General features: G+C 50.8%; 1 protein-coding gene across 3 annotated transcripts in view; it reads right to left on the minus strand.

Moving 5' to 3' along the window:
- The window catches only part of ACTN1 (actinin alpha 1), a 100,580-nt gene that overhangs the window by 35,475 nt on the left and 40,025 nt on the right, over window positions 1–25,080 (minus strand). For all 3 annotated transcript variants that reach the window (XM_058739448.1, XM_058739446.1, XM_058739447.1), the window contains exons 2-4: window positions 13,875–13,989; window positions 9,091–9,210; window positions 2,173–2,259 (exon numbers count right to left, since the gene is read on the minus strand). In XM_058739448.1, the coding sequence (XP_058595431.1) occupies window positions 2,173–2,259; window positions 9,091–9,210; window positions 13,875–13,989 (322 nt within the window). The remainder of the gene's footprint in view (window positions 1–2,172; window positions 2,260–9,090; window positions 9,211–13,874; window positions 13,990–25,080) is intronic.

Consider the following 25,080-nt stretch of genomic DNA (forward strand, 5'->3'; position numbering starts at 1 on the left):
AGGCAGCTTTTCAGGGCTGGCCACGTTCCACATTCAAACACTGAGACAATGACCTTTCAAACTTTCAGGTCTCCCCCATCATTCCCTGTTATTCAAAGACATGGGAGCATTACAAAATCAATCAGCAAGCTGTATCAGGTCTATGTTTGATTGGTCTATGAAATCTGAAGTCCCAGAATCTCCAGACAGGGGTACATAGTACATAGGCCATGCAGAGTACACACAGCTATACGGGGCAAAAGCATTAGGATCATCTAAAACATAAAGTCGCCTTGTATTTAATGCACGGATTGACACCACTGCTGCACGTGTGAAGCAGACAGGTGCCTGTAAGATAAAGCAGGCAGGTATCTGAGGGGACCGCAGGAGCTCCCAACACAGAAGGGCTGCAAACGACACTGCCCCCACGTGTTCACATCTGTGAATTGCAGATACAGCACCCAGCAAAGAGGGTTCATGAATGATCTCCTTTCCTTTCAATTCACAAAATGGACTTTAAAATGACATTAAATGACTCCTGCAAAGATAATATTTCAAGCACACAATTAAAAAATCAGCAAAGCTAATGCTTCTACTCAGCTCCAGCTTTTCATCAGCTATATTACAAGATTAAAACAACGACAATTTAACCAGAGCCGACAAGGTCAGCCCCAAAGAATTATACTAATCAGGGCGCCTGGATGGCTCAGTCAGTAAAGCATCTGACTTCCGCTCAGGTCATGCATGGTCTCATGGTTTATGAGTTTGAGCCCCGTGTCAGGGTCTTTGTTGACAGCTCAGAGCCTGGAGCCTGCTTCAGATGCTGTGTCTTCCTCTCTCTCTGCCCCTCCCCTACTCGTGCTATGTCTCTATCTCTCTCAAAAATAAATAAATACTTTAAAAAAATCAAACTTATCAAGAAGGCAACTTGAAAATGGATTTATGTCCATCATTACTAAAAAGAACCATGTTCGAAGTGACTATTGTGGACACATTTTTAGCCACTTCAGCCCTAAATACCAAGTATCTATAAATCAAACTTAGACTTTCACATGGCTGTATCATCATGTGTCAAACCAAGATTTCTATAAGCAAACAATTTAATCCACATTATTCTCATTAAAAAAATTACTTTGAATAAAAATCTTTATAAGATTCCTGGGCCATAGAGGCACCTGGGTGGCTCAGTTGGTTAAGCATCCAACTTGTGGTCTTGGCTCAGGTCATGATCTCACAGTTCGTGGGTTTGAGCCCCACAACGGGCTCTGTGCTGTGAGTGTGGAGCCTTCTTGGGATATTCTCTCTCTCTCTCTCTCTCTCTCTCTCCCCCCCTCCCTCCCTCCCTCCCTCCCTCTCTACTCTTCCCCTGCTTGTGATCTCTCTCTCAAAAATAAATAAAAATTAAAAAAAAAAAAGATTCCTGGCTGATAAAATGAATTTAAATTATAAATTTTAAAGTGTATTTTTTTTTAGTGATCTCTACACCCAATATGGGGCTCAAACTCACAACCCCAGGATAAGAGTCACATGTTCCAATGACTGAGCCAGCCAGGCGCCCCATGAATAAAAAATATTTAAAAAATATTATCTCCGTGTCATCTTTTTGAAATTTGTTTTGGTATAGGTTTCATAATATGAATTCCAATACACAAATATAACTTATTACAAAATGAATACACGCATGTCAGATATAAAGCTCAGAAACTGCTGGAGTGTGGAAAACCAAAAGTTCAGAGTTCCCAGCCCCAAACTATGGTGGCTTCTTAAAGATCTGCGAAGTGGCCACCAGAGGGTGCTGTGGGAGCAAAGTGGAGGACCTGGGGTCAACTCAGAATCCCAAGACACTCCCTCCACGCTGCTATCTCCCTACCTTTTTGGATTTAACAGCCCACAAACCAGGTGGGACTTCCAGTTCCCCAGAGCAACCTCAGGCAGGCTTAGCGTCAGGGGGATTCCCCAGGGGCCAACATACCAGTGGAAACCAGAACCCCAATCAGTTCTTATTTCTCTACAGACTAGGAGGGAGGGCAGATAACAGCAAAGGGTCAGAAGCCCAAGATGTGGCCCATGATTAAGCCCCCATTGCCAGGGGTCAGGGAGTTCTCCAGGCTGAGTCCAGGAAAGAAGATGTGATGGCAAGGGCAGGGGAGTGGAGGGGGCTCAGGGACTAATGGAACAGAGCAGAAGACCCACCTTCCACAGAGATGTCCTGGATGGCGAAGCGGAGGATGATGGTCCAGATCATGCCCAGGGTCATTTTCACGTTCCCATCCACGATTTCTACAGAAATGGCATCAGGACATGTTACGATGGCTCTTGGCAGGGACAGAGTTAAAATTCCCGGAGTGCCCACATCCATGGGTGTACCATGTAGTAAATCAAGGACCACACAGCTCCACTTCTAGGGAAAAGTGGGTATGGGTTTTTAAAGTACAACCAGGTACCACAGGTGACAGGAGAGAAATCTATTTGGAGGTGACCCTGAGCACAAGGCAGGTGTGATCAATTCCAATGGGGTACATTTGGGAAGGCAAGAGAGAAGGGACACGGTGTCTTCACCAGCCTGACAGAGAAAAGGGAGATGTTTCTAAATCATCGCAAATGTTCTGGCAATTCTGTGAGTCAGGGAAGTCTGGGCAATCACAGCTCTCAAAATAGCCACCCACACCCAAAAAGCCAGTGTCCACATCAGAAGGTAATCAACCCAACAAACATAGATCCCTAACCCTCACCTGCTTCCAGACCAGGAGACAGTAACCCGGCCCCATGGCAAGGTACTCTCAGCTAAGAGTCTGACATCCAAAGAATATCTATTTTTTTTTTTTCCAACCTGAAAAGCTAACTGTAGGACAAACCTACCAGAACCATGAGAAGGAGTAAGTTCCAGGAACTCCCGATATCCTGAGCCCATGTCCACTAGGGTCTGCTTCCCACAAACCCCTTAAACAAGAGTAGATTCCATTAAGGAGATGACATTCTAAGATTCTAACATCTTATCCCCTCCAAAGTGAGGGCAAAACTGCATGCTGCCATGTGACCAAGAAGGTACAGAGCAGTGTTGCTGCTCCCTGGCGGGGGGCGGGAGGTGGGGGGTAACTCTGTGGAGCCTGCATGGGGGGTGGGGTCTAGAAGGAACAGTGTCCACGTCGGACAGGGGACAGGATGTAACCCTTCCTGCTAACAACGGCTTTAAATGCCCTTCCCAGAGCCCCAGATACCCGCGGGACACAGACCTGAGTCGGAGGACCTGGGTTAGAGACAGACAACTGAGTAGCATATGACCATCTTCTTTAACAGGTAAGAGAGCCAGCCAGCTCTTTGCAGAGCATGCTGGGGGGGGGGGGGGGGGGGGGAAGTAGAGGCAGTTAATCAGTCAGGAGTCCGTTCATAAAGATTTGGTTTTTTAAAAATGCCTTTTCACTAGTGACTTCCGATGGTTTCGTATCTGTAACGTTTAAAGAGTTTATACAGGGAGAGCACCTGGGTGGCTCAGTAGGTTTAACGTCCGACTTTGGCTCAGGTCATGATCTCCCAGTTTGTGAGTTCGAGCCCCACATCGGGCTCTGTGCTGACAGCACGGAACCCACTTTGGAGCCTCTGTCTCCCTCTCTCTCTGCCCATCCCCTGCTTGCGGTATCTCAAAGATAAATAAAACATTACAAATAAATTTAAAATTTTTTTTAATTAAAAAAATAAAAGTTTATATAAATTGATAAGGAAAAAAATCTAAATTCACAATAGGCAAAAAACATGAATAAATACTTCACAAAATATGAAATATAACCAATTTATAACCATGTTCCTTCTCCCTGTAATTAAAGAAGATAACATTTTCCCAGCTACTAAATTAGCAAAGTTAAAAAACAAGGAACACACACCATGATGGTAACAAGGCTACCACACTGTGGCTAGAAGTATAAACTGGTTGAAAAAAACACTTTCTGGGAAATAATTTGGCAACAGGATCAAGCACCTTGAAGTTGTTCGACTTTTTCACGGTGAAATCCACCTTTAGGAATCTGTCCCTAGCCAATGATCTGAAATGCAGAGTAAGGTTACTGCATAAAGGAGTTTGTCATAGGGTCATTTATCATGGCCCCAAGTTGGAAACTTCAAGAATATACCAAGTTCGAGGTGTGACTGAGTAAATCCCCAGCCCCTGGCACCCCCATGCTCAGAACCTCCATAGCTTCCCACCTTACTCGGAGTCAAAGCCAGTGGCCAGTGAGGCCCTCACGGTCCCCCCATCTCCTCCAGTCACATGGCCCCCATGTGACTTGTCCCTCACCTCCCTCCCATCTCCACTGCATCTTCTCCTAGAAACCTCCCACCTTACTCCCTGCTTGGTTTTTCTCCTTCTGACGCATGTATGTGTGTATTTTCTCTATTCCCCTTCCAGAACATAAGCTCCAAGGGGGGAATAATCTTTCTGTTTTGCATCGCTGCTTAGAGCCCAGCATGGTGCCTGGCACAGAGAAAGCCCTCCATCAACATTTGCTGAATGAATGAATGAGTGAATGAATGAATGAATACTGGAAGTCATTACACACATGTGGGTGAATGGGTGGCGGTCACCCAGGCCTGGGGCTGGGAGAACATAACCCACTCAAGCTCTTCCAGGGCAGGACCCAGGTCTGGGACAGAGCACAGCTGGGCTCAACAATTAACACAGCCACTAAATACTACATTCACGACTTTTTAATGACTTGGAGAAATCTTTGTAATATGGAAAGTGGAAAAAGCAAGTATGAAATTTCAGGGACGGTGTTGCAAATACAGGGGGCATTTTTTTAAAGCCTAGAAGAGGCTCCGGTGGTAACAGGGCCACGTGACCTTCCCATCGGAAGACAGGCCGCTACATGGGTTCCCACCTCTGCCCCAACCGTGAAGGCCAAACACCCGTGCCTCCTGCTGGCCCGGAGCTCAGCACCCTCCCAGCACTAAGGGAGACAAGCTCAGGGAGACAGAGTGCCTTCTTTCTTGGGTTTTGCCTGCTTACTCCTCTCTCCCTCCTTCCCCTAGAAACCCCCAGGGAGTTTTGCTCCCTGAATTCTCATACCAGATCCTCCGGGAAAGAGGAGAGCCAAGTACAGGCAAAGGGGGGGGGGGGGGGGGTGTTACCACCCCATGCACCACCCCAGCCTCAGGGCCCACTGGCTCCCTGTCCCACCCCCAGAGAACAGCCCTCCCCAGAGGACCGCCAGAACAAACCCTTTTCCCAGGCATCTGTTATGTTTGGAGCAGGGACACCCCTGCTCCACCCCCCACCTCTCACCGGCAGGGGGCTACCACGCATGCTGGGTCCAAAAGGAGGGTCCCAAGGCCACCACTGGGCCCTGTGGACAAAACCACAATGACAGACCACAGTGTGTGCCACGGGTGTGGGAAGAAGCGGCATGTTTCTGAATTTCTGGTCTACGGCCAGCCAAGGAGCTGCTCGCATCCTGCATTTACCCCCTGCCCCCACTCCAGGGATGCGGTCGCCTGCACACGATTCAGAGGGCAGAATGAAGACGTTCCACCTCACAGAAACTAGACCTGGATGTCACCACCTCCCAGACCGATGCTTTAGTTACTGCACCCACTACCCCCTCCACCCTGAGGACACGTGAGAGATCATCAAGAGCACCACCAGGCTCTTGGCCCCCAAAGCCATCAAGCTTTCCCTGCCCAAAGATCTTAACATAAATCCTTCCGGATCTTCTCACCTGCTTAAATCCCAACCACTCACCTAGGACAAGCCTCAACTCTATGAAGTCTGGACACTAAACCAAGTCTGGTAAAGGAAACCGTGAGGACCTATCCTAATCCTTCCGGGATGTACGGAAGTTCCCTGCCTTCGGCCTCCATCTGAACACCTTCAGGGACAGGGGCCATATGCCCCCCCCCGCCGGAGAGCACCCATTCCATTCCCGTGGGTTCTGCCCATTATGCAGAATCAGCCTGCCCAGGGGGGCTCCCGGGCCTGGTTCTGCCCTTCAGGGCTCAGCCAGAGTCTAGTCCTTGCACCACATGATAGTTCTTTAAAGGTCTTGCCCACGCCAGGCCTGCTCCCCTCGGCCCAGAATGGCTCCTCAGGGCAACCAGCAACACCTCCCCCCACCCCAGCCCAGCCCCCAGGAGAGCTCATTCCGGGTGATCCCCTCCACCGCGTTTTGTTATATAGTTTACAGCGGTAAACTTCATTTCATTAAAATAAACAAAGCCCACGTGTGGCCTCGTCCAGTGTCCTGGCACCACAGGGCAGCCATCACAGCATGATCTCAGTGCTCACCATGCAACGGGAGAGAGGATTTCAAAGCGGAAGGCTCAGCCTGAAGCCCTGACTCCTGCAGGCAGAGAGAAGGTAAGGATGATCTCATTTTAAAGGACCCTTTAAAAATCTTTAGAGGAGGGGCACCTGGGTGGCTCAGTCAGTTAAGTGTCCAACTTCCAGCCTGGGTCATGATCTCATGGTTCACAGGTTCGAGCCCAGCATCTTGTTCCAGATGGCTGATGGCATGGAGCCTACTTGAAATTCTCTCTCTCCCTCTCTCTGCCCCTCCCCTGCTCGGGTGTGCTCTCTCTCAAATAAATAAACTTTAAAAAATAATAATAAAAATCTTTAGAGGAGTGAGCCCATGTGAAAAAAATTGGTAACTGTGGCCAGCTTTGTTAACAGACTTCTGGGAAGGCCAGAGGTGCTGGGTGGAGTTTGAGCCAGTGTCTGTCTTTGCTCTCCACCCCCTGCTGGGGGGAGCACAGCCAACCTGACCCGCCATTTGGTCGCCGATGGGACAGTCCTATCCTTGGCCCCCGCATGGGACTCCAAGGGTGTCCGGAGTGACAGGAAGAAGTTCAGACCTCAGCTCTGGAGCCCGAATCCCTGGGTTCAAAACCCTAGCAACGTTTGTAAGCTTCTGTTGCCTTGACTGTAAAATGTGGCCAGTGATACCCACCCTACAGGCCTGCCCTCAGGTCAAAGGGGATATCCCATGCAAAGCATCCTGTCCAACCAGGCAAAGAGCCAGAACCAAGCGCTATTCCCTCCCATCTGCCCTTTCCCTCCTCCCCTTTGGACCTCAGAGTTTAAAAAAAATACATTTTTTTTTTTGTTGTTAGATAGCTGTTAAATTTTTCTTTCTAAAAATCTGGATTTCTGGCTTCTTTTAAAACATTGAAAGATGTGGCGATGCTGGAACCCACATTCCCAGAGAGCAACAAACGATTAGAGATGCATGGCAGGTGCCCCGCTTAGAAGGACATGCTCTCCCAGTTCTCCACAATCCCCACCCATCCCTACGGTCATCCCTGACCCACCTTCTCCATCCTTCACTTCCCGGCCCCAGGGGACATGTGTGCTTGCTCCAGACCAGCTGAGTGCCATTTTCTTTGGTTTCCCAGCCCTGCTTGGTTGAAACTTTTTCTGCCACGTCTTTATTCCTCCCTAACAGACCAACCTACTCTTTTCTTTTCTTCTTGTTAAAAAGCAGAGAATACGTCCCCACTCAGAAAACCAAGTACCCTGCCGTGTGCAAGTCCTTCGAACATTTACTGAGTACCTACTATGTGCATCACGCTGTGAGGAGCCGGCGCCACACGGATGTGGAAGATGCAGTCTTTGCTCCACAGCTGAAGGTGTGCCGGGCCACACGAGGCCCTACCCATGACCGCTCAAGCATTAGCTTGAGTCCCCAGTAAGGCAGGGGATGGCAACATTTTTCTGTAAAAGGCCTGACAGGAAATAGTTTCAGCTTTGCAGGCCATATGGTCTCTGTCGCAACCATTCTGCCAATTGTAGCGGGAAAGCAGACACAGATAATATGCAAACAGACAGGTGTGGCTGCGTTCCAGTATTTACAAAAACCCGTGTCAGCCGCATTTGACATCATGGACTACACTTTGCCAACACCGTGCTAACATTTGTGTTTGATATAGCAATATTCAATCCCTCAATTTCTAGAAAAGAAGGGCGCCAGGGGCTTTAAATTCATCAACCAGAAGAGAGATCTGCTCCTGTGATTTACTGGAGCAAGTCCCCCGCCCTCTTTAAGAAAAGGCCGCTCTCCAGGGGCATCTCTCTGGGGTCATGCGGACCGGGTCTGAGTTCTGGTTTTGCCATTTACTGCCCTTGGGACCTTAAGTAAGTTATTTCATCTCGTCAGGGCATCCATTTCCTTCTCATCAAGTGAGGATAACTGGGGCCACCAGAGAGGGCCGCTGTGAGGGTTAAATGAGATCACTGGTACACGGGGCTTTGGCACACCCCCTCCCCAGCGTATGTGCTCAGCGATCGCAGCCGTGCACACACCTTCAATCGTGAATGAATGGACGGAGACTCTTTCCATCTCTAGATTTCTGGTGCTGCACGGCAGCTGCCCGCTGAGTCCCGGCTGAGTCCTTGGGACACAGTCCTGACACGACCTAGTTAGGGTGTCCTATTCTAATCACCTCCACCCTCCCCAAATCCTTCAGAGCCGCCCCAGGGCACACAAGAAACTGCACTGCCTCTTCTAAACCATTAAGAACAAGCCAATAACAATTTATACTGAGCTTTAAAGTTGTTTTTTTTGTTTTTTTTTTCTCAAGTGAAGAAAAAAAAGAGTCAAGAAGCTAATAGGCAGAGGAATGCTATTCGGAATGTCCCTGAATGTCCCGGAAGGCTTCTGGACATCAGTCTTCCCGGGACTCTGTGGGGCCTCGGAGCAGCCCTCGCTGTCCAACCCAGTCCGTGTCTGACACTCTCCAGGCAATAGGATTCCCCACCCTGGGCAGCAAAGTGCAGGCAGGCCTTCGGGTGAGGGAAGTAGCATTCTGCTCACACAGGACCCCATGGCACCAGCAATAGGCTGGGAGTGTGGAGGAGGGGCTGGCACTGGGGTGAGGACCAGGGAGCTGGCCCTTGGCTTTCCAGGAGGCAGACCCGGGGGTGGGGGGCACAGAGACTGGATGGAAAGCGTACTTGTTACATGCAGAATCCACAGGTCGACCAGATGGAGGTGCCGGCAGCCTCACTTCCAAATGCCCCCAGTGATGCGGGACCCCGGGAGTCAGGGCAGAAAAGGTCAGGAGAGCAGAGAGCAGAAACTCAGGCTCCTCAGAGGAGCCAGCCCACCAGCAGGCCTCACTCACCTTCGGCTCCAATGGACACGAGCTTGACTCCCTTGCTGGCGATGAAATCCAGGGCCTTGTTGACGTTGGAGATCTTGTGCACTCTCATTTTGCCTCTCTCCGGCTTGGCCAAGCGCTCCCCTGAATACAGACCAAGAGGGAGGGCAGGAAGGGTGAGATGCTGTTTCCGGGGACCCAGGCTGCTGCTCTCACGACCCCCTCGCCTGGCTGCGAGCGAGGGCCACGCTGGCAGGGAACAACAGAGAGAGCCGACCCTGCCTCTTTTCTGCCACTTCTCAGACCTGAACTGCTTGCCTCCACCCAGCAGATCTGTAGTAAGCCCCCCCCCACCCAATCAGGGACTTGGCTAGGTGCTAGGAATAGAGGGGTGAATGAAACCGTTTCCTGCCTTTGTGCACTTACGGACCAGGAGGAGATTCAACAGAGAAACACACAAGTATATGCAAATGAGCAAACACCAAGAAGGATAAATACTTAACAAAAGGATGCAGAGGAGCACAGGAGGAGGACAAAGGGCTTAGGGAAGTCAGGGAAGGCCTGTGAGTGGGAGGGCAGCCAGGCCAGGACAGCAGGGAGTGATGTTCAAGGCAGAAAAGGAACAGCACATACAAAGGCCCTGAATCCCTTCTAGTCTGGAACGTTTGGCCTGGGAAGGTGTGTCGGCACTCTCGAATATTCTGGAAAAGTTCCTGGCGTTTGAATAGAGCTGCCCACAGCCTCCCTCTCTCACTTGAAACCGCTGCCTCCCGCAGGGACATCGTTGGCTTGGCTCCAAGTCAACCCCCCCACCCTCACTCCACCCCCTCCTCCAACTCAGGTGTCAGGCTCAGAAGCTGTGGGGAGAGGATGGTGCCCCCAACAACCCACTAAGAGCACTTTCGGCTCAGAACAGAGGCACTTGGGGCCTTCTCGAAACTATTTGAAAAATCCATATGCCTAACAAGCGCGCCCATACTGGGGGAAGGGCACAGAGCAGTAAAGTCTCTAAGAGGCCAGGGGCACCAAAGGGCTGAGAAGTACAATCCTAGAGCCCCAGACTCAGTACGCCTGCACCTGCCACGGTCTCCAGCACAGCCAGCTGCACACCCCTCTGTGCCACACCAAGCACGTGAGCCGCCTGGCTGAGAGAGCTCAAGGGGCTGGGCGGCCACAAGGTCAGAGCAGCGCTTCTGCAGGGGGCCTCCCAGCCCCCCAGCTTCTAGGGAACAGACTTCCTGCTACAGATGGGATGAGGCAGTTCCCAGGGTAGCACAGCTGGGCTTTTGTGATTAAATCAGGACTTTCCACTCGCGGCCGCTGCTCAGCCTCTCCAGCAAGGTACCCCGCCGTCCTCCCGGGCGGATGACACGCCATATCTTCCCACAGGATGGATGGAAGCGGCACCCCATCCCGCCCCCCGCCCCGAAGGCCCTCCTGCTAAAGACCCAGCCGTTAGGTCCCACCAAGCCCGGGCTCCCCAGCCAGCTGACGGCTGTGCACACCGGCTGGAACAGGACGGCGGAGGCGGTCAGGCCAGCAGTTCTCGAACTTCAGACACCCAGCCTTCACCTGCCTCCTACGTTTCTGATTTAGGAAGTTTGGGGCGTGTTCCGGGAATCTGCAGGCTGACAAGCAGTCCTGTGGACTCTGGTGTGGGTGGCCCAGGGGCGCTTCTCAGAGAACCTCTGCAGGCAGCAGCCCCTTCCTTCCGTCACTCTATCCACCTCAAGACACTCAAGGAAGAAAAGGCAACGTCTCAGTGACTCCATTCCTCCCACTGCATGGGAAGAGACAAGCCCGCTTCACGGACGCACACCGGTCCCATTCAGTGGGGACACACTGGCGGCTATGCAGAAAAGCCCAGTTCAGGGCATCCGGTCACTCTACTATTTGCCAAGCATCACCTACATGCCGAGTACAATCTGAAGCGCTTGAGACACAGAGATGAGACCATCCCTGTCCCCAAACAGCTCAGGGTAGAAGGGGGGGAAAAAAACCAAGTGAGCCAAAAATGATCATGCCACGGGGAAACTAACACAACAGAGGAATTAATGGGGTGTGACAGGAGCCCAGAGGAGGGCAGCCACTCACATGGTGAAAGCCTTCCTGGAGGGAAACCCCGAGCCGAGTTTTAAAGAATGAAAAAGAACAACACCAGGTTTGTTTAAACGAAGAAATGCTGGAAGAGGAGGCAGGGAAGGATGCTCTAAAAGGCAGTTAAAGGAAAACAGTATGGCAGTTCCTACAAAAAGTTAAACATAGAATTACCATATGATCCAGCATTTCTACTTCTAGGTTTATACCCCCAAAGAATTGAAAGCAGGGACTGGAACAGACATCATCCACTCATGTTCACAGCAGCATCTTTCACGATAGCCACAAGGTGGAAGCCGTCCGTCCAAATGTCCCATCAGATGAGTGGATAAACAAAACGTGGCACGTACATACAGTGGGATATTAGCCTGCCAAAGGAAGGAGATTCCGACACATGGTACAACACGGATGAGCGCAGAAGACGTCACGATGAAATAAGACAGCCACAAAAGGACACGTGTCCTGTATGATTCCACTGTTATGAGGTGCTGAGAAAAGGCAAACACACCGAGACTGCAAGAATGGTGGCTTCCAGGGGCTCGAGGGAGAAGGGATGGGGGAGTTAGTGTTTAATGGGCTTGGAGTCTCTGCATGGGATGATGGAAAAGTCTAGAGATGGATGGTGGTGATGGCAGCACAACACTGGGAACGTACTGACTACTTCTGGGTACAATTAAAAATGTTCAAAATGTTGGGGGCATGGGTGGCTCAGTTGGTTAAGCTTTCAGCTCAGGTCATGATCTCACAGTTTCGTGAGTTCGAGACCCACGTCAGGCTCCATGCTGATGGTGCAGAGCCTGCTTGGGATTCTCTCTCTCTCCCCCTCTCTCTCTCCCGTTCTCTCTACCCCTCCCCCATTCATGCTGTCTCTGTCTCTCTCAAAATAAATACTTTAAAAATGTTCAAAATGGTAAATTTTATGTTATGCAGATTTTACCACACACACACACACACACACACACACACACACACACACACAATTCCCCACCCCACCCCCCAAAGCACAGATTTCACCTGCAAGGGGTTATTTAGAAGTATTGGGGGGGAAAGGTCAGTTGGAGCTTATGCAAAAGCCCAGAGGGTTTCCAGAAAGCATGTCATTGGTGAGGACTGCATGTCTCTTGGGGTGGCAGAGGGTCTGAGGTCTGATACCTTTTTGGGAAGTTAGTTGAAAACAAAACAGGTGCCAGCTCACAAAGGATCCTTCAAGCTATGCTAAGGAATGCGGGCCGCAGGCTTCGAGCCCTGGAGAGGCACTGAAGGGCTCTGAGCAGGGAACAGGGAGACCATATTTGGGCCGTCAGATGGTCCCTCTGGCTGCACTGTGGGTGATAGACTGCAGCAGCAGGGAAGGAGCCAGGTGGGGGTTGCAGGCCTCTGTGGACCACCTAGGTGAGAGCTGACCCAGGGCCACACTGATACCACGGTAGCAGAGGTTAAAAGGATAACAGAAAGGGGCGCCTGGGTGGCTCAGCTGACCGTCCGACTTCAGCTCAGGTCATGATCTCACGATTCGTGAGTTCAAGCCCCACACTGGGCTTGCTCCTGTCAGCACGGAGCCCACTTTGGATCCTCTGTTCTCCTCACTCTCTGCCCCTGCCCCGCTCTTTCTCTCTCAAAAATGAATAAACATTTAAAAAAAAAAAAAAAAAGAAAGGATAACAGAACGGACAGAACTCGAATGCCCAGTTGGAGACAGAGGAAGATGGGTCTTTGATTCCTACATAAGGTTCAGAAGGACAAGATGGAGGGGCGCCTGGGTGGCTCAGTCGGTTGAGTGACCGACTTCGGCTCAGGTCATGATCTCACAGTTTGTGAGTTCGAGCCCCGCGTCAGGCTCTGTGCTGACAGCTTGGAACCCGGAGCCTGCTTCCGATTCTGGGTCTCCCTCTCTCTCTGCCCCTCCCCCTCTCATGCTCTGTCTCTCTCTGTCTCAGAAATAAATAAACATTACAAAAAAAAAAAAAAGAAGAAGAAGGACAAGATGGAGATGATGAGAGGAAAGAGGTCTGCCGGGGCCAGGGCTGGTCAGCGCAGTTTGGGACACACTGAGGGGATCCTGGGGGGCATGTGGGTGGAGATGGGGTTTGAGAGAAAAGGCTGGACTGAGACCAGGTCTGGGACTCACTAGGGTCAAGGTAGAAGGTAAAGTGAAGAGAGTAGCTATGATTACCCAGTGTATGAACCAAGGTGAGAATGTTAGAACCACCAACCCCTAAGGCATGGGTGGAGGAAAGGTATTCATAAGAAAGTGGAAATGTGCATTCAAAGGGAGCTGCCCCTCCAGATTTCTGGACATCCAAATTCTACACGGGGGGCCAGATAAGCGAGTGGGATCATCTGGATATAGGCAGATGAGTTCTAGTGGAGCTGAGGTTTAGAGATGGTTACATAATGACCCCAAAGTCCAAGCACTCTGGAGGGGAAGGGACCTCCGAGACCACCCTCCATACTCCTTCGTTTTGCAAATGAGGGTGCTAAGGCAGAAAGGCAGTGACATGTCCAAGGACACATGGACGGCTGGCCGCAGCAGAGCCGGAAGCAAACCCGGTCTCCTCATCTTAATTCACACAGGTCGCCCCTGACTTCTTGCAAGAGACCCACAGCTCACCACGACCAAAGGCAGGGCAGAAGCAGGTGGCAGACAATGCTCCCAAAGCGGCCGAGCCCAGCAGGCAGCACTCCGTCTCAGCCAGGGCGGCCCACCTCACCTGAGATGACCTCCAGCAGCAGCATGAGCTTTAGTCCGTCCCGGAAGTCCTCCTCGATGTTCTCGATCTGCGTCCCCGCCTTGCGAAGGTGGGAGTTGCACCATGCCGTGAATGTCTGGGCAAAGGAAAGACGAGCAGGCCGTCAGGCTCCCCACAGGCCCCATGGTCTCTGAAGCCCTCACAGGGGCCTCCGGGGGTCCCCAGGACCCACCTGCCTCATGCCCTTTCCAGCTGCTGTGTTGGCACCAGTGGGATGGACAAAGCAACACGTCCTTTAACGCCTCCCCAACCAACCTTCTTCCAAAAACACCACCCCGTCCACAGCAGAAGGGCCAGCAACTTACCTCTTGGGGTATAAGGCTTAGTTTCGATCTTCACAGTTATAAGGCAGATTACCCCAGAGGTAACACATTAAGCCTCACTAATTAATTAGGGCAAAACAGTTCGTTAAATCCTTGTCCACTTGGCAGGGACAAGGGAAAGACTTAGTAAGTCTTGTTGGGATCAGAGTTCAGAGGCCTGGGATCAGGATAAAGGAGAAAACGGTGAGCATCCTGATGCCCGCGTGTGTGTATGTTTGGGGTAGGGATGTAGAGCCACCTCAAGCTGCAAGAGCATGAGGAAGAATTCCAGGAAGGGAATCTAAGGAGAGAAAATGAAAGACCGTCTATATTGTAATTTTCTAGCCGGTGGGGCAGAGCAGCAACACTGAAGCCTCTTCTGTAGCAACCAAGCAGTCCTGTGCCAACAGCACCACCTTGTGGCTCAAACAAGGAACAGGGTGACTCAACAAGCAGAGAAAAAAAAAAAAAGCGCGTGCTTCAATTTCCCACGCCCACCTAAAATCTGGGCAGGGGTCTCTCCCCAGCTGCCACATTCCACGGGAAACAGAGAGACGAACTCTCTTGCTTCAGATCCAATCCACTTCTTGGCAACTCCACACTTCTATGCATCAACCAAACGGCACTCAACTACATGGGGGCTCAAGAGCCAACGTCCAGCCCCCCACAGCAGGGCCAGTCAGCATTCTTCCCACCTGCCCTGCGAAGTTGCAACAGTGAGCAGTGTGTTACTCAGCAGCAGCGGCCGCCCCAGAACTACCCTCCTCAGCAAGGTCACCAGACTCATGACCCCCCCTCCCCCACCACTTCCTCTTGCCCCGGAGGAACAGTTAAGTGGCAATGAACTGGCAGAAGGGAAGATCGCCACACCGGTGACCATCAGGGAAAAAGAAATGGTTGCTTAGGTTTATAAGGAAGAATTACAGAGCCTGTGAGCAGGAAGAAGGGATAACCGTTCACGTAGGTGGGGAGAAGAGGCAGTATTATGACACCCCCAGTTCTGACCTTACCTTTAAACCATGCCTCACTAGGAATTTACCAACATGGGATACTTCTCTGTCCCTGCAAACACACCTCCACTCTGTAGGCCAGTCTGCTCCCGTGAGAGAGAAGAGGCGTGTATGTGCTCTCCAAAAGCTTTGCGAAGGTTGGCACATAGGCTAAGGGTGGGCAGGGGGCGTAGACGAATCCTCAGCCTGGAATATCCTCTAGGTCGCGCTTGGCTAGCTCATGCTCATCTCCCAAGATCAGGCTAAGATATCACCTCCTCCGGGAAGCCTTCCTGACAGCCAACTGCCACATCTGGGTTGGGGCACAGAGCCCAAAGCACCCTACACCCACTCCATCATTGCCCATATCCCACTGCATGTTCCTTGACTGGCCACCTGCCAGAATGGGAGCTCCTGAAGGTGTGGACTCAATGCTCTCCCCAGAGTCCCAGGCACAGAGTCAGGGATACAGCAGTGACCAAAAGAGCAAAAACCCCTGCCCTGTGCAACGGACATTCTAGTGGGAAATTGGGCAACTGGGGAAGGAGGAGTGAGAAGCTGATGTGAAGTGAGGGGGCCTAGATGATCCCACTGCGCCTGTGGGTGATGCCGGATGGTATCAGAGCAGGGGGCCACACAGTGCCCTCAGGGACCCTTCGGAAATGTGAGACGACAGCTCAGAGGAAAGGGCAAGAAGGAATATTTACTGGGTGCCCTTCCTTTGTGTTGGTGCTACAACCTGGCAGGAAATGAGAGGCACTTAGCCTTTATCTTTATCTTCATTTTGTTAAGACTATTTTGGTTGTTGTAAAAAATATTAGAGTGTTATGGGGCGCCTGGGTGGCTCAGTCGGTTAAGCATCCGACTTCAGCTCAGGTCATGATCTCACGGTCTGTGAGTTTGAGCCCCGCGTCAGGCTCTGGGCTGACAGCTCAGAGCCTGGAGCCTGCTTCGAATTCTGTGTCTCCCTCTCTCTCTGCCCCTCCCCCGTTCATGCTCTGTCTCTCTCTGTCTCAAAAATAAATAAACGTTAAAAAAAAAAAAAAAAATTAGAGTGTTAGAGAAATTTTTTATCTTGAAGATAATTTATTTTGTGGTTCCATATTCTCCCCCAGCTGCACCTGTCCATATACTACTGCCCGGATGTCACCACACTGTGTAGTTAGTGGGGGAGGGGGGGGGGGCGGGGAGGGGAGTCTTTCTTCATTTACCACCATCTTGGATTTCCACAGCGCCTTGCTCTCATCTCCCTTCCAGGCCCACACTCTGCCACTGCCTGGAGTTTTCTACAGACCGGAGGGTAAGTGGATCCACACCCCTCCCACCCCCCCAAGCAGGGGACAGTTTCAGTCCTAATGCGGCCAGAGTCCTGGCGGGAATCACCAGCACAGCTGGGGCCTGTGAAATCTCACTGTTTATCACCCAGTTGTGGAGAGGGGTTGGGGATGAGAGGAAGAGGCTGGTTTTGAAAAAAGACACTGCTTTTGCAAGAGGAAAATGCTGTTGAAAGCAGCCAGCCCCATTTCCTGGGGAAGCCAGGCTCAGAGCCCTGGGAGACAGAAATGCACCTGTGTTTGCTCACGTCTCCCACACAAAACCCTGCTTCTGAGGCCTCCGGGACTGCGCTTCGCTAAAACCCTCAGTCTTGCATCCCGGGCCCCACTGATGATGCCTTGAAGGGGCGTCTGAGCACCTCCCAAATAAGACAGTTCCACCAACAAGCAGCACCCATCACGCAACTCAGGCTTACATAGGAAATGGCGGAGGTAACTTGGTGACCGAGAACATGCCTTCGAGATATACCAGATCTGGATTCAGTGCTTAGATCTACTCTCTTCAAGCTGCGTGACCTTCAGACTACCCTCCCTAAACTCTAGTTTCCTGAACAGTAAAAGAGAGACAGTGACGGCATGCTTTAAGTCAGGAGGATTCACTAGAAAACACTTAGAAAGTGCCTGTCACTTAGAAAAGTGCACAATCAATGGTAAAGGAGGAGAAAGGGTAGCTCCCCTGAACCTCCCGGTGGATCCACCACTCTGTGTCCCCAGCCTGCAGCCTTCCCACCAAACTCTGCCTGGGGCCCACCCCAAAAGTGTGGCCCTGGGTTCCCAAGAAGACACTTAGTGTGTCTGAGAACACGGATGTGTTACGGGAAAGGACTACAATTGTGTGGGGTGCAGAAAGCATGTGACTTTGACAGCGGCCTTGTGACTCCTCAACAGAGGAGAGACTAATAGGGCAAAGAGTGTGTGGGGGGGAGCGCGGGGTGGGGGAAGTACAGCACCAGCAACGTGGGCATCCAGGCACACCACGCAGTGATATTCTTTCCTCCAGCGTATGGCCCCACCTGTTGTGTCTGAGACACTGAAGATCCACGCTTCCCTGGCTAGGGCAGCGCTTCAGGAGCTCCTTAGTAAAGGATTTATTAAACTGTGGTTTCAAAGCCCAGAGCTCAAGTAATTTCCACAAGAAACACGAAGGGTGGAGGTGTCTCAATTGCTGGTGAAGACGCACGAACAGACCTTGATCTTGACGCTCAAGCTCCAACATTATGACCGAGGAGGACACTTGCCCCTTAGCAGTGCCCCAGGGGTCCAGCAAGGAGGAAAAACCAGCAGCCACTATGGACATCCATGGCTAGAGACCCAGGGCCCCTTGACCCCAAGCACGGGGAGCAGTGCTATCCCAGCAGGGCTATGGTCTAGTCTCATTCAAATGAAGGGCAGAGGGCCATTCATTGCCTTAGTCCCCACCAGGCCAGGCCCCATTGGACCTTCCCCTTGCTCCAACTGCATCATCACTGGGTCCATCTTTGGCTCACAGACTAAAGAGATAGAGGGAACCAGTGGGCTTTTTGTGGATGCATGCAGTTGCAGAAATGGGCTCGGGAAACATGCTTGGGGCGCCATGCTGGAAGTGCTCGCAGGTTCCCTTTCCCATTTCACCCTCCTCCAGCCCTGCGGCAAGTTCTGAGGGCGCTGGACAGAGTGAGGGGGGCTAGCGGAGAACCTGGACCCCGTTCAACCTCTCACTGACCTTGAATTATCTACCCGTATCCCATCTGGATTACCCCATAGGCATGACTCGGAGGCTGAACCTTTAAAGTCCAGCGGCGTTCATAGCCTTGATCTTGGTGGAAGAAGGGAGTGCAAAACACGAGATGCTGAAGCACAGGAAGGTCACTCTACAGAGTGAGCATCTAAGAGCCTGGAAGGGTTCATTCTAAAGAAGACAATGCAACCACTTCTGGTCAGGTGGGCACCTTGGGCCAGTGACACAACAGGGCTCTGCCTCAAGGCACTCATCTGTAGAATGCGGGGTAATATGATGGGGGTAATAAGAGCATGGGGTTGGAGGGGCCAGTAAGACGATCTGTTCAAAACATTGAAAAGAGCCTGCAAGAGAGTGACTGCTTAATAATTACCTATCATTACTGCTACCACACTAATTAGAGTTATTGCAAGCTCCTGCTGCCCAACATATTTCACCAAAGAATGTTAGAGCTGGGAAAGACGCTAACATCACCCAAGTCAAAGCCTCACTTCACAATGGAGGACACACGACCAGAGAAGGCAAGTGGCTTTTCCCAGGCCACAAAGTTGGGTGTGTTCACAAACCAGCCAGCCTCCTGACTCCCAACCCCACACACTTTCTGTGCCACCAGGACATTGTAGATTTCAGATTCAGGTACAGGTGGGCTGAATCGTGTGGAGTATCATTGAAAATGGGTCACTATGAAGTAAAAATACCAACCAGACAGGATCTGGATGACTCCGGTCAGCACTGGCACAGAGTCTGAGCTGATGAAACGTCAACAGAGCTGGCGTGGGGTGGGCAGCCTCTCCGGGGGCCAGGGGCAGCGTGGTGGAGAGGGGTGAGGGAAGCAGAGCCACAACACAGGCAGGTGACCACCAAGACATGGGAAAGCGTTCTGGATGGTGAGCGGATCAGAAACACGTCTTTGCAGGGAACTCTGGGAACTGGGGCTCTTTGACCAGGAGGACAGAAGAGAGGGCTCAGAGGCCACCCCAAATAGCTGAAAGATCTTCCTGTGGATGAGCAAATCAGCTTGCTGGGTGCAGCCCCAGGCGGGACAAGGCAGAAGCAAAGAGCAAGCCTGACCTGCATCTAGTCCCAGCTCTGCCCCTGAGTGATCCTGAACAAGGGACGTCACTTCTCCCACCCTCAATCTCCACATCTGTAAAATGGGTATAAGAAGAGAACCCACCTTGAAGGATGGTGAGGATCAATACAGCAACATGTGGCAACTGCTAAGTACAGCCACGCACACATCAGGTTCAATGAATGGTCACTAGGTGGAGGACAGGAAGCTTCCGGGAAGGCTGGAGTTCAATGTAATAAACAGACCTAATGTTGGATGTACAGTGTGCTATCTGCCAAAGGTATGTGCTTGGTGAGGGTGCTAGGAAAAGATCCAAGCACCCTTGGGGGCCATACTAAGTAAGGTCCCTTATAACTCTGATTCTTTGAGAGACCAAGGCAGTCCTTGTTCCCTTAGAGATAAGTTTAAGGAGCTCAGTTACCAAGAGTCACACTTAAATGTCTAAACAGGGCTTCTCAGCCTCCGTACTATTGACATTTGGGGCTGGTGACTTCTTTGTTAGGGGTGGGGGACCTGTTCTATGCATCACAGGATGTTCAGCAACATCCCTAGCCCCTCCTGTGAGACTCCAGCAACAACTCCCCATCTCAAGTTGTGACAACCAAAACTCACCCCTAGCTGAGAACCTACAGAAGACAAACATACGCCCTAAATAATAAGATTAGCAGCTAACGTCGCCTAAGCACTTACTTCTGGGTATTGTACCCCCTTTAAATCCTGTATCTTCACGGCAACACTGCAAAGCAGGTGCTATTATTCTTTGGCATTTTACAGATGAGGAAACTAAGGCTCAAGGAGGTTGAATGCATGAGCAAAAGGGGCAAATGTAAGAAAAGTAGGACTGGCTAGTCCTCACCACCATGTACGCTCACGCGTCTTTCTTAAAACATTGGCCCTCTTGGGGACAGCAACATGGGCACAGAGAAGAGGTTGCCAGGGTACAAGACAGCAGGTGACAACTGGAACCCAGCTTCAGTATGAGAGTGGGGGTGACGAGGGGACAGGAGCAGCCTCTGCCGCATTTCACATGGGAACATGGGCCCTCGGTTGCCAGCTCTCCAATGAAGGGGAGCTAGAAATCCGGCCCTTTTATATGAATCCCCTAGTTTTTAAATGCTCATACCATTTAAAAATAAGACATCCCACAAGCCCCCAAAAAGCTGTCACCAGGATAAGTCTGAATTCAGACTCATAGGGTCCCACGGCATCTGGCTGGCTTAGTCGATAGAGCATGCAACTCTTGACCTTGGGGTTGTGAGTTCAAGACCCATGTTGGATGTAGAGATTACTTAAAAATAAAATGTTTTTTTAAAAGGCAGGGGGGACACCTGGGTGGCTCAGTCAGTGAAACGTCCAACGTCAGCTCAGGTCATGATCTCGCGGTCCGTGGGTTTGAGCCCCGCATCGGGCTCTGTACTGACAGCTCAGAGCCTTGAGTCTGCTTCGGATTCTGTGTCTCCCTCTCTCTCTGCTCCTCCCCTGCTGGTGCTCTGTCTCTCTTTCTCAAAAATAAACATTAAAAAAAATTTTTTTGATAAAAAAAAGAAAAAGAAAAGACTCAGGGTCTGTGGCTCCACAGTGGGAAAACATGAAATCTCTGTAAGTCTCCTAACAAAAGCAGCAGCACACGCAGGAACATCCAGTGTGTTGACCACAAGAACACAGCAGTGCTTAGCACAGTCCCCTTCTCACACCATAGCTGACACCAGCCATCTAGGGATCTGGCAGTAGGGGCTGACGGGACTTCCTGTCAGAGGTAGCAGGGGCTCCGCTCATTTGGGCCTGATCAAGGACTGATCCCTGTCACCAGGGATGACAATTAGATGTGCCACGCACACCGCCACACTTTGTGAACTGAAACAAAGGAACCAATGTTCATTTACTACATTTGCAAAAATCAGTTTCTGTTAATTCCCACCGCAGGGCGGGTACAGTGACGAGGCCTCAACACGTCACAGTGGGCCGACTGGGTACAACCCCCGGGGAAAGAACTACAATGGGCTCATGCCCAGGGCGGGGGCACTATTCTGGGCAAATGACACTGAAGACAGAAAAGACCACGCGTGTGAAAATGTTTTTGCCAGCATTACTGGAGAGGAAGAGATTAGAAATGGCCCCAAATTATATTAATAAAGTATCAGTAAAGTAAATTATGATTCATCCACTCAGTGGAACACTATACAGCCAAAATGAGGGGTTCTGAAATCATAGACTATTATGGGAAAAAAAAAAAAAACCTTAGATATAATTAACAAAAAGCGGGATACAGAACTGTGTGTGCTGCGGGTTTGAAACTACGTGAGTGATCACACAAGCAGGAAAAGCACCTGAAACAAAACACATCCGAACGTGCACAGTGCTGGCACTCCAGTAACTAATGTCCGTGACTTTGTCTGCTTCCCTTGTCCAGGCGTCCGCAAACGTCGCTGGTTGTTAACGATCTGCTTCCCCCTGCTAGCACTTTCCTTTCTGATGTTTACTCACCTCTGTGCACAATCCAGGCCGTCCACTCTTGGCTGACCTCACCAGAGAAGCCTCCGTTGACAAAGGTGCCTTTTCTACTGGTGGCACAACAGAGTAAACAAGATAACCCACCTGCAGCCAAATAAGGCCGGCGTGGCGGCAGTGGGGGGAGAGCAGCGCCGCCTCACTGAGCCGCCAGGGCCCAGGCTCACATGCTGACCACGCCTCTCCCAGGCACATCCTCCTGCTCTCCTGGGATCATTCTGGGGGAGCTATTGTTCAGAGGACAGGGGTCAGGAAACCTGGTCAGCCAGGTGTGTGTGCGATCCCGGATAAGTCACCTCCACCCCTCCCAGCTACGGGACCCCAAATAAGTCCCTCGCACCTTGCAGGCTGGAATCCAGCAACTTTCCCCAGCATAACATGCCTGATTAAAAGACAGAAGCACAGGGGCACCTGGGTGGCTCGGTCAGTTAAGCATCCGACTTCAGCTCGGGTCATGATCTCACGGCTTGTGAGTTCGAGCCCTGCGTCAGGCTCTGTGCTGACAGCTCAGAGCCTGGAGCCTGTTTCAGATTCTGTCTCTGTCTCTCTCTCTCTGTCCCTCCCCAGCTTGTGCTCTGTCTCTCGTTCTCTCTCTCTCTCTCTCTCTCTCTATATATATATATATAGACATTTTTAAAAATTAAAAATAAAAATAGGGGCACCTGGGTGGCTCAATTGGTTAAGCGTCCGACTTCAGCTCAGGTCATGATCTCGCGGTCCGTGAGTTCGAGCCCCGCGTCGGGCTCTGTGCTGACAGCTCAGAGCCTGGAGCCTGTTTCAGATTCTGTGTCTCCCTCTCTCTCTGACCCTCCCCGTTCATGCTCTGTCTCTCTCTGTCTCAAAAATAAATAAACATTAAAAAAAATTTTTTTTAATTTAAAAATAAACATAAAAAAAATAAAAGCAGCACAAATGGGAGCTACACTGTGATGTACAGACAGCATAATGTATAGAATTATCAAGAATCGCTATTGTGCACCTGAAACTAATGGAATGCTGTGTGTCAACTAGACTTCAATTAAACAATAAAAGACAGCACAGCCAAATAGAGCACCAGGGACAATCTTTTCTTCCTGTGTAGGGCTGATTCTGATGGGCAGGCTCCACTGCTTATCAAAAGAGGCCAATAAATTCCATAGGGATAGTCTCATCTCAAAGGACTCAAAGTATGATCAGTGTTTCAGTCTCAAGACCGCGAGCTCCTACCCTCACAAGCGGACACTGTCAGTAGTTTACAGGATCATCCGCGAAGGCTTTATGCCAGAGTATCCCTGGAAGGACACACAAGGACCTGCAACAGTGGCTCCCTCCAGGGAAGGGATCTGGGGCCTCCTGGCTGAGGAGGGAAGGACATTTGCTTTTCACAGAATACCCTTTTGTTTCTTTTGAATTTTATACCATACACAGTCATTACCTAGTTTAAAAAAAAAAAAAAAAAAGAGCTCTGGAAATATTAGAAAAGTGTGCCTAGGGGAGGTGGCGCCTGGGTGGCTCAGCCGGTTGAGCATCCGACTTCAATCCAGGTCATGATCTTAACAGTTCATGGGTTCGGGCCCCACGTCCGGCTCTGTGCTGACAGCTTGGAGCCTGGAGCCTGCTTCGGATTCTGTGTCTCCCTCTCTCTCTGCCCCTCCCCTGCTCATGCTCTATCTCTCTCTGTCTCTCAAAAATAAATAAATGCTCAAAAAATAAAAAAAAAATGTTTTTTTTTAAAAGTCTGCCTGAAAACATGTACACTTATCTAAGTCAGACCTCTGGGGTAGGATATAGGGAACTTCCCATTTCTCTGGGAATTTTTTTTTTGTGGGGGAGAGGGATCAGTGCTCATGTATTATCGGGGGGGCGGGGGGGGAGGGAAACACAGAAATTTCCAAAATAAAAAAGAACAATAAAAAAGATTAAAAAAAGGAAAAAAGTATCCCATGGATGTGAAAAACTTTCAAGTGCTTCATCAGGGTCAACTATTACCAAGAAAGTCATTGTTAGGGGCGAAGACGAGGATAAACCATCCACCCCCCCGATAGTCAGTACCCGTTAACTGCAGAGGAAGATGAAGGGCAAAACGCCCCTGGCCAAGTGGCCCCAGAAAACCCCCCATCTAGGATCTAAGCGTCTTAAAGATGAAAACATGGCTTCTCCTTCTCAATCCCCCTCCCTGCAGTAGAACAACCAGGAACCTGATCTAGGCTCTAAGTAAAACGTCAGGTCTTCAACCCCGAGACCCCCACCCCCCTGCCCCGCGGGTGCCCAGATGCCAGCCTGGGTCCACCCCTCCTCTGCCGCCGCTGGCCGCAGTGGGAGAGCGTCAGGCCAGGGCCCCCCTGAAAGGGCCAGGCCAGCACACGTGCACAGGGCTCAGTTCTCTGCAGCAGCTGCCAGCACAGCCAGGGTACCTTCTCTCCCTCGGGCCACCCTGGAGACCCTCTGGTACCCACACGCTGCCAGTGCCGCCAGGGCGTGGGCACTGGTCGGTGTTTCTAGGCGAAGAGCTGCCCGGAAGTGATCTCAGATGCCCGCTGTTCTGGTAACATAAACAGGAGTATCTGGTTAACTGATCAAGGGCACGCTGCCAGCCTTTCAAAGCAAGCTGTCAGCTGGCTCGCTCAAAGATGAAAAGCAGAGTCTTCAAGAACATCTCCACCCAGATCTATTTACTTTCTCCCCACCTGGGAGTGGTTGCTGACGAAGTTGAGAACCACCAGGCAGTTTCCTCTGTTTGGAAAGGGTACCTCTAACAGCTTGGCCCCCCCACCCCCCACCCCAGGTCATCTAAGTGTTGGGGTCCTGGAAACTCAGGGCGGCGGGGACATCCAAGGGAGCTAGCTAGACTTTCGAACTGGGCGGAGCTGGTTCACCTCTCACTAGCTTTCTTTGGACAGGATTCTCAGTCTCAGGCTCAAGATGCCCACCTGTAAAATGGGAATAACAAGACCTACACAGCCCAGCATCAGAAAGGACCAAATTATATCTCACAAGCTCAATTAAAGACATCCTGGTGCTGTGTTCACAGCAGGCACTTAAAAATTTTTTTAATCTAGAGGCAAACCATAAGAAACTCTTAAATACAGAGAACAAACTGAGGGTTGCTGGGGCGTGGGGGATGGGGAATGGGCTAGATGGGGGATGGGCATTAACTAGGGCACTTGTTAGGATTAGGGCACTGGGTGTTAAATGCAAGTGATGAATCACTAAATTCTACTCCGGAAACCATTATTACCCTATACGTTAACTAACTTGGATTTAAA

The sequence above is a fragment of the Neofelis nebulosa genome, chromosome 7 (genome assembly GCF_028018385.1).
Source record: "Neofelis nebulosa isolate mNeoNeb1 chromosome 7, mNeoNeb1.pri, whole genome shotgun sequence".
NCBI lineage: Eukaryota > Metazoa > Chordata > Mammalia > Carnivora > Felidae > Neofelis > Neofelis nebulosa.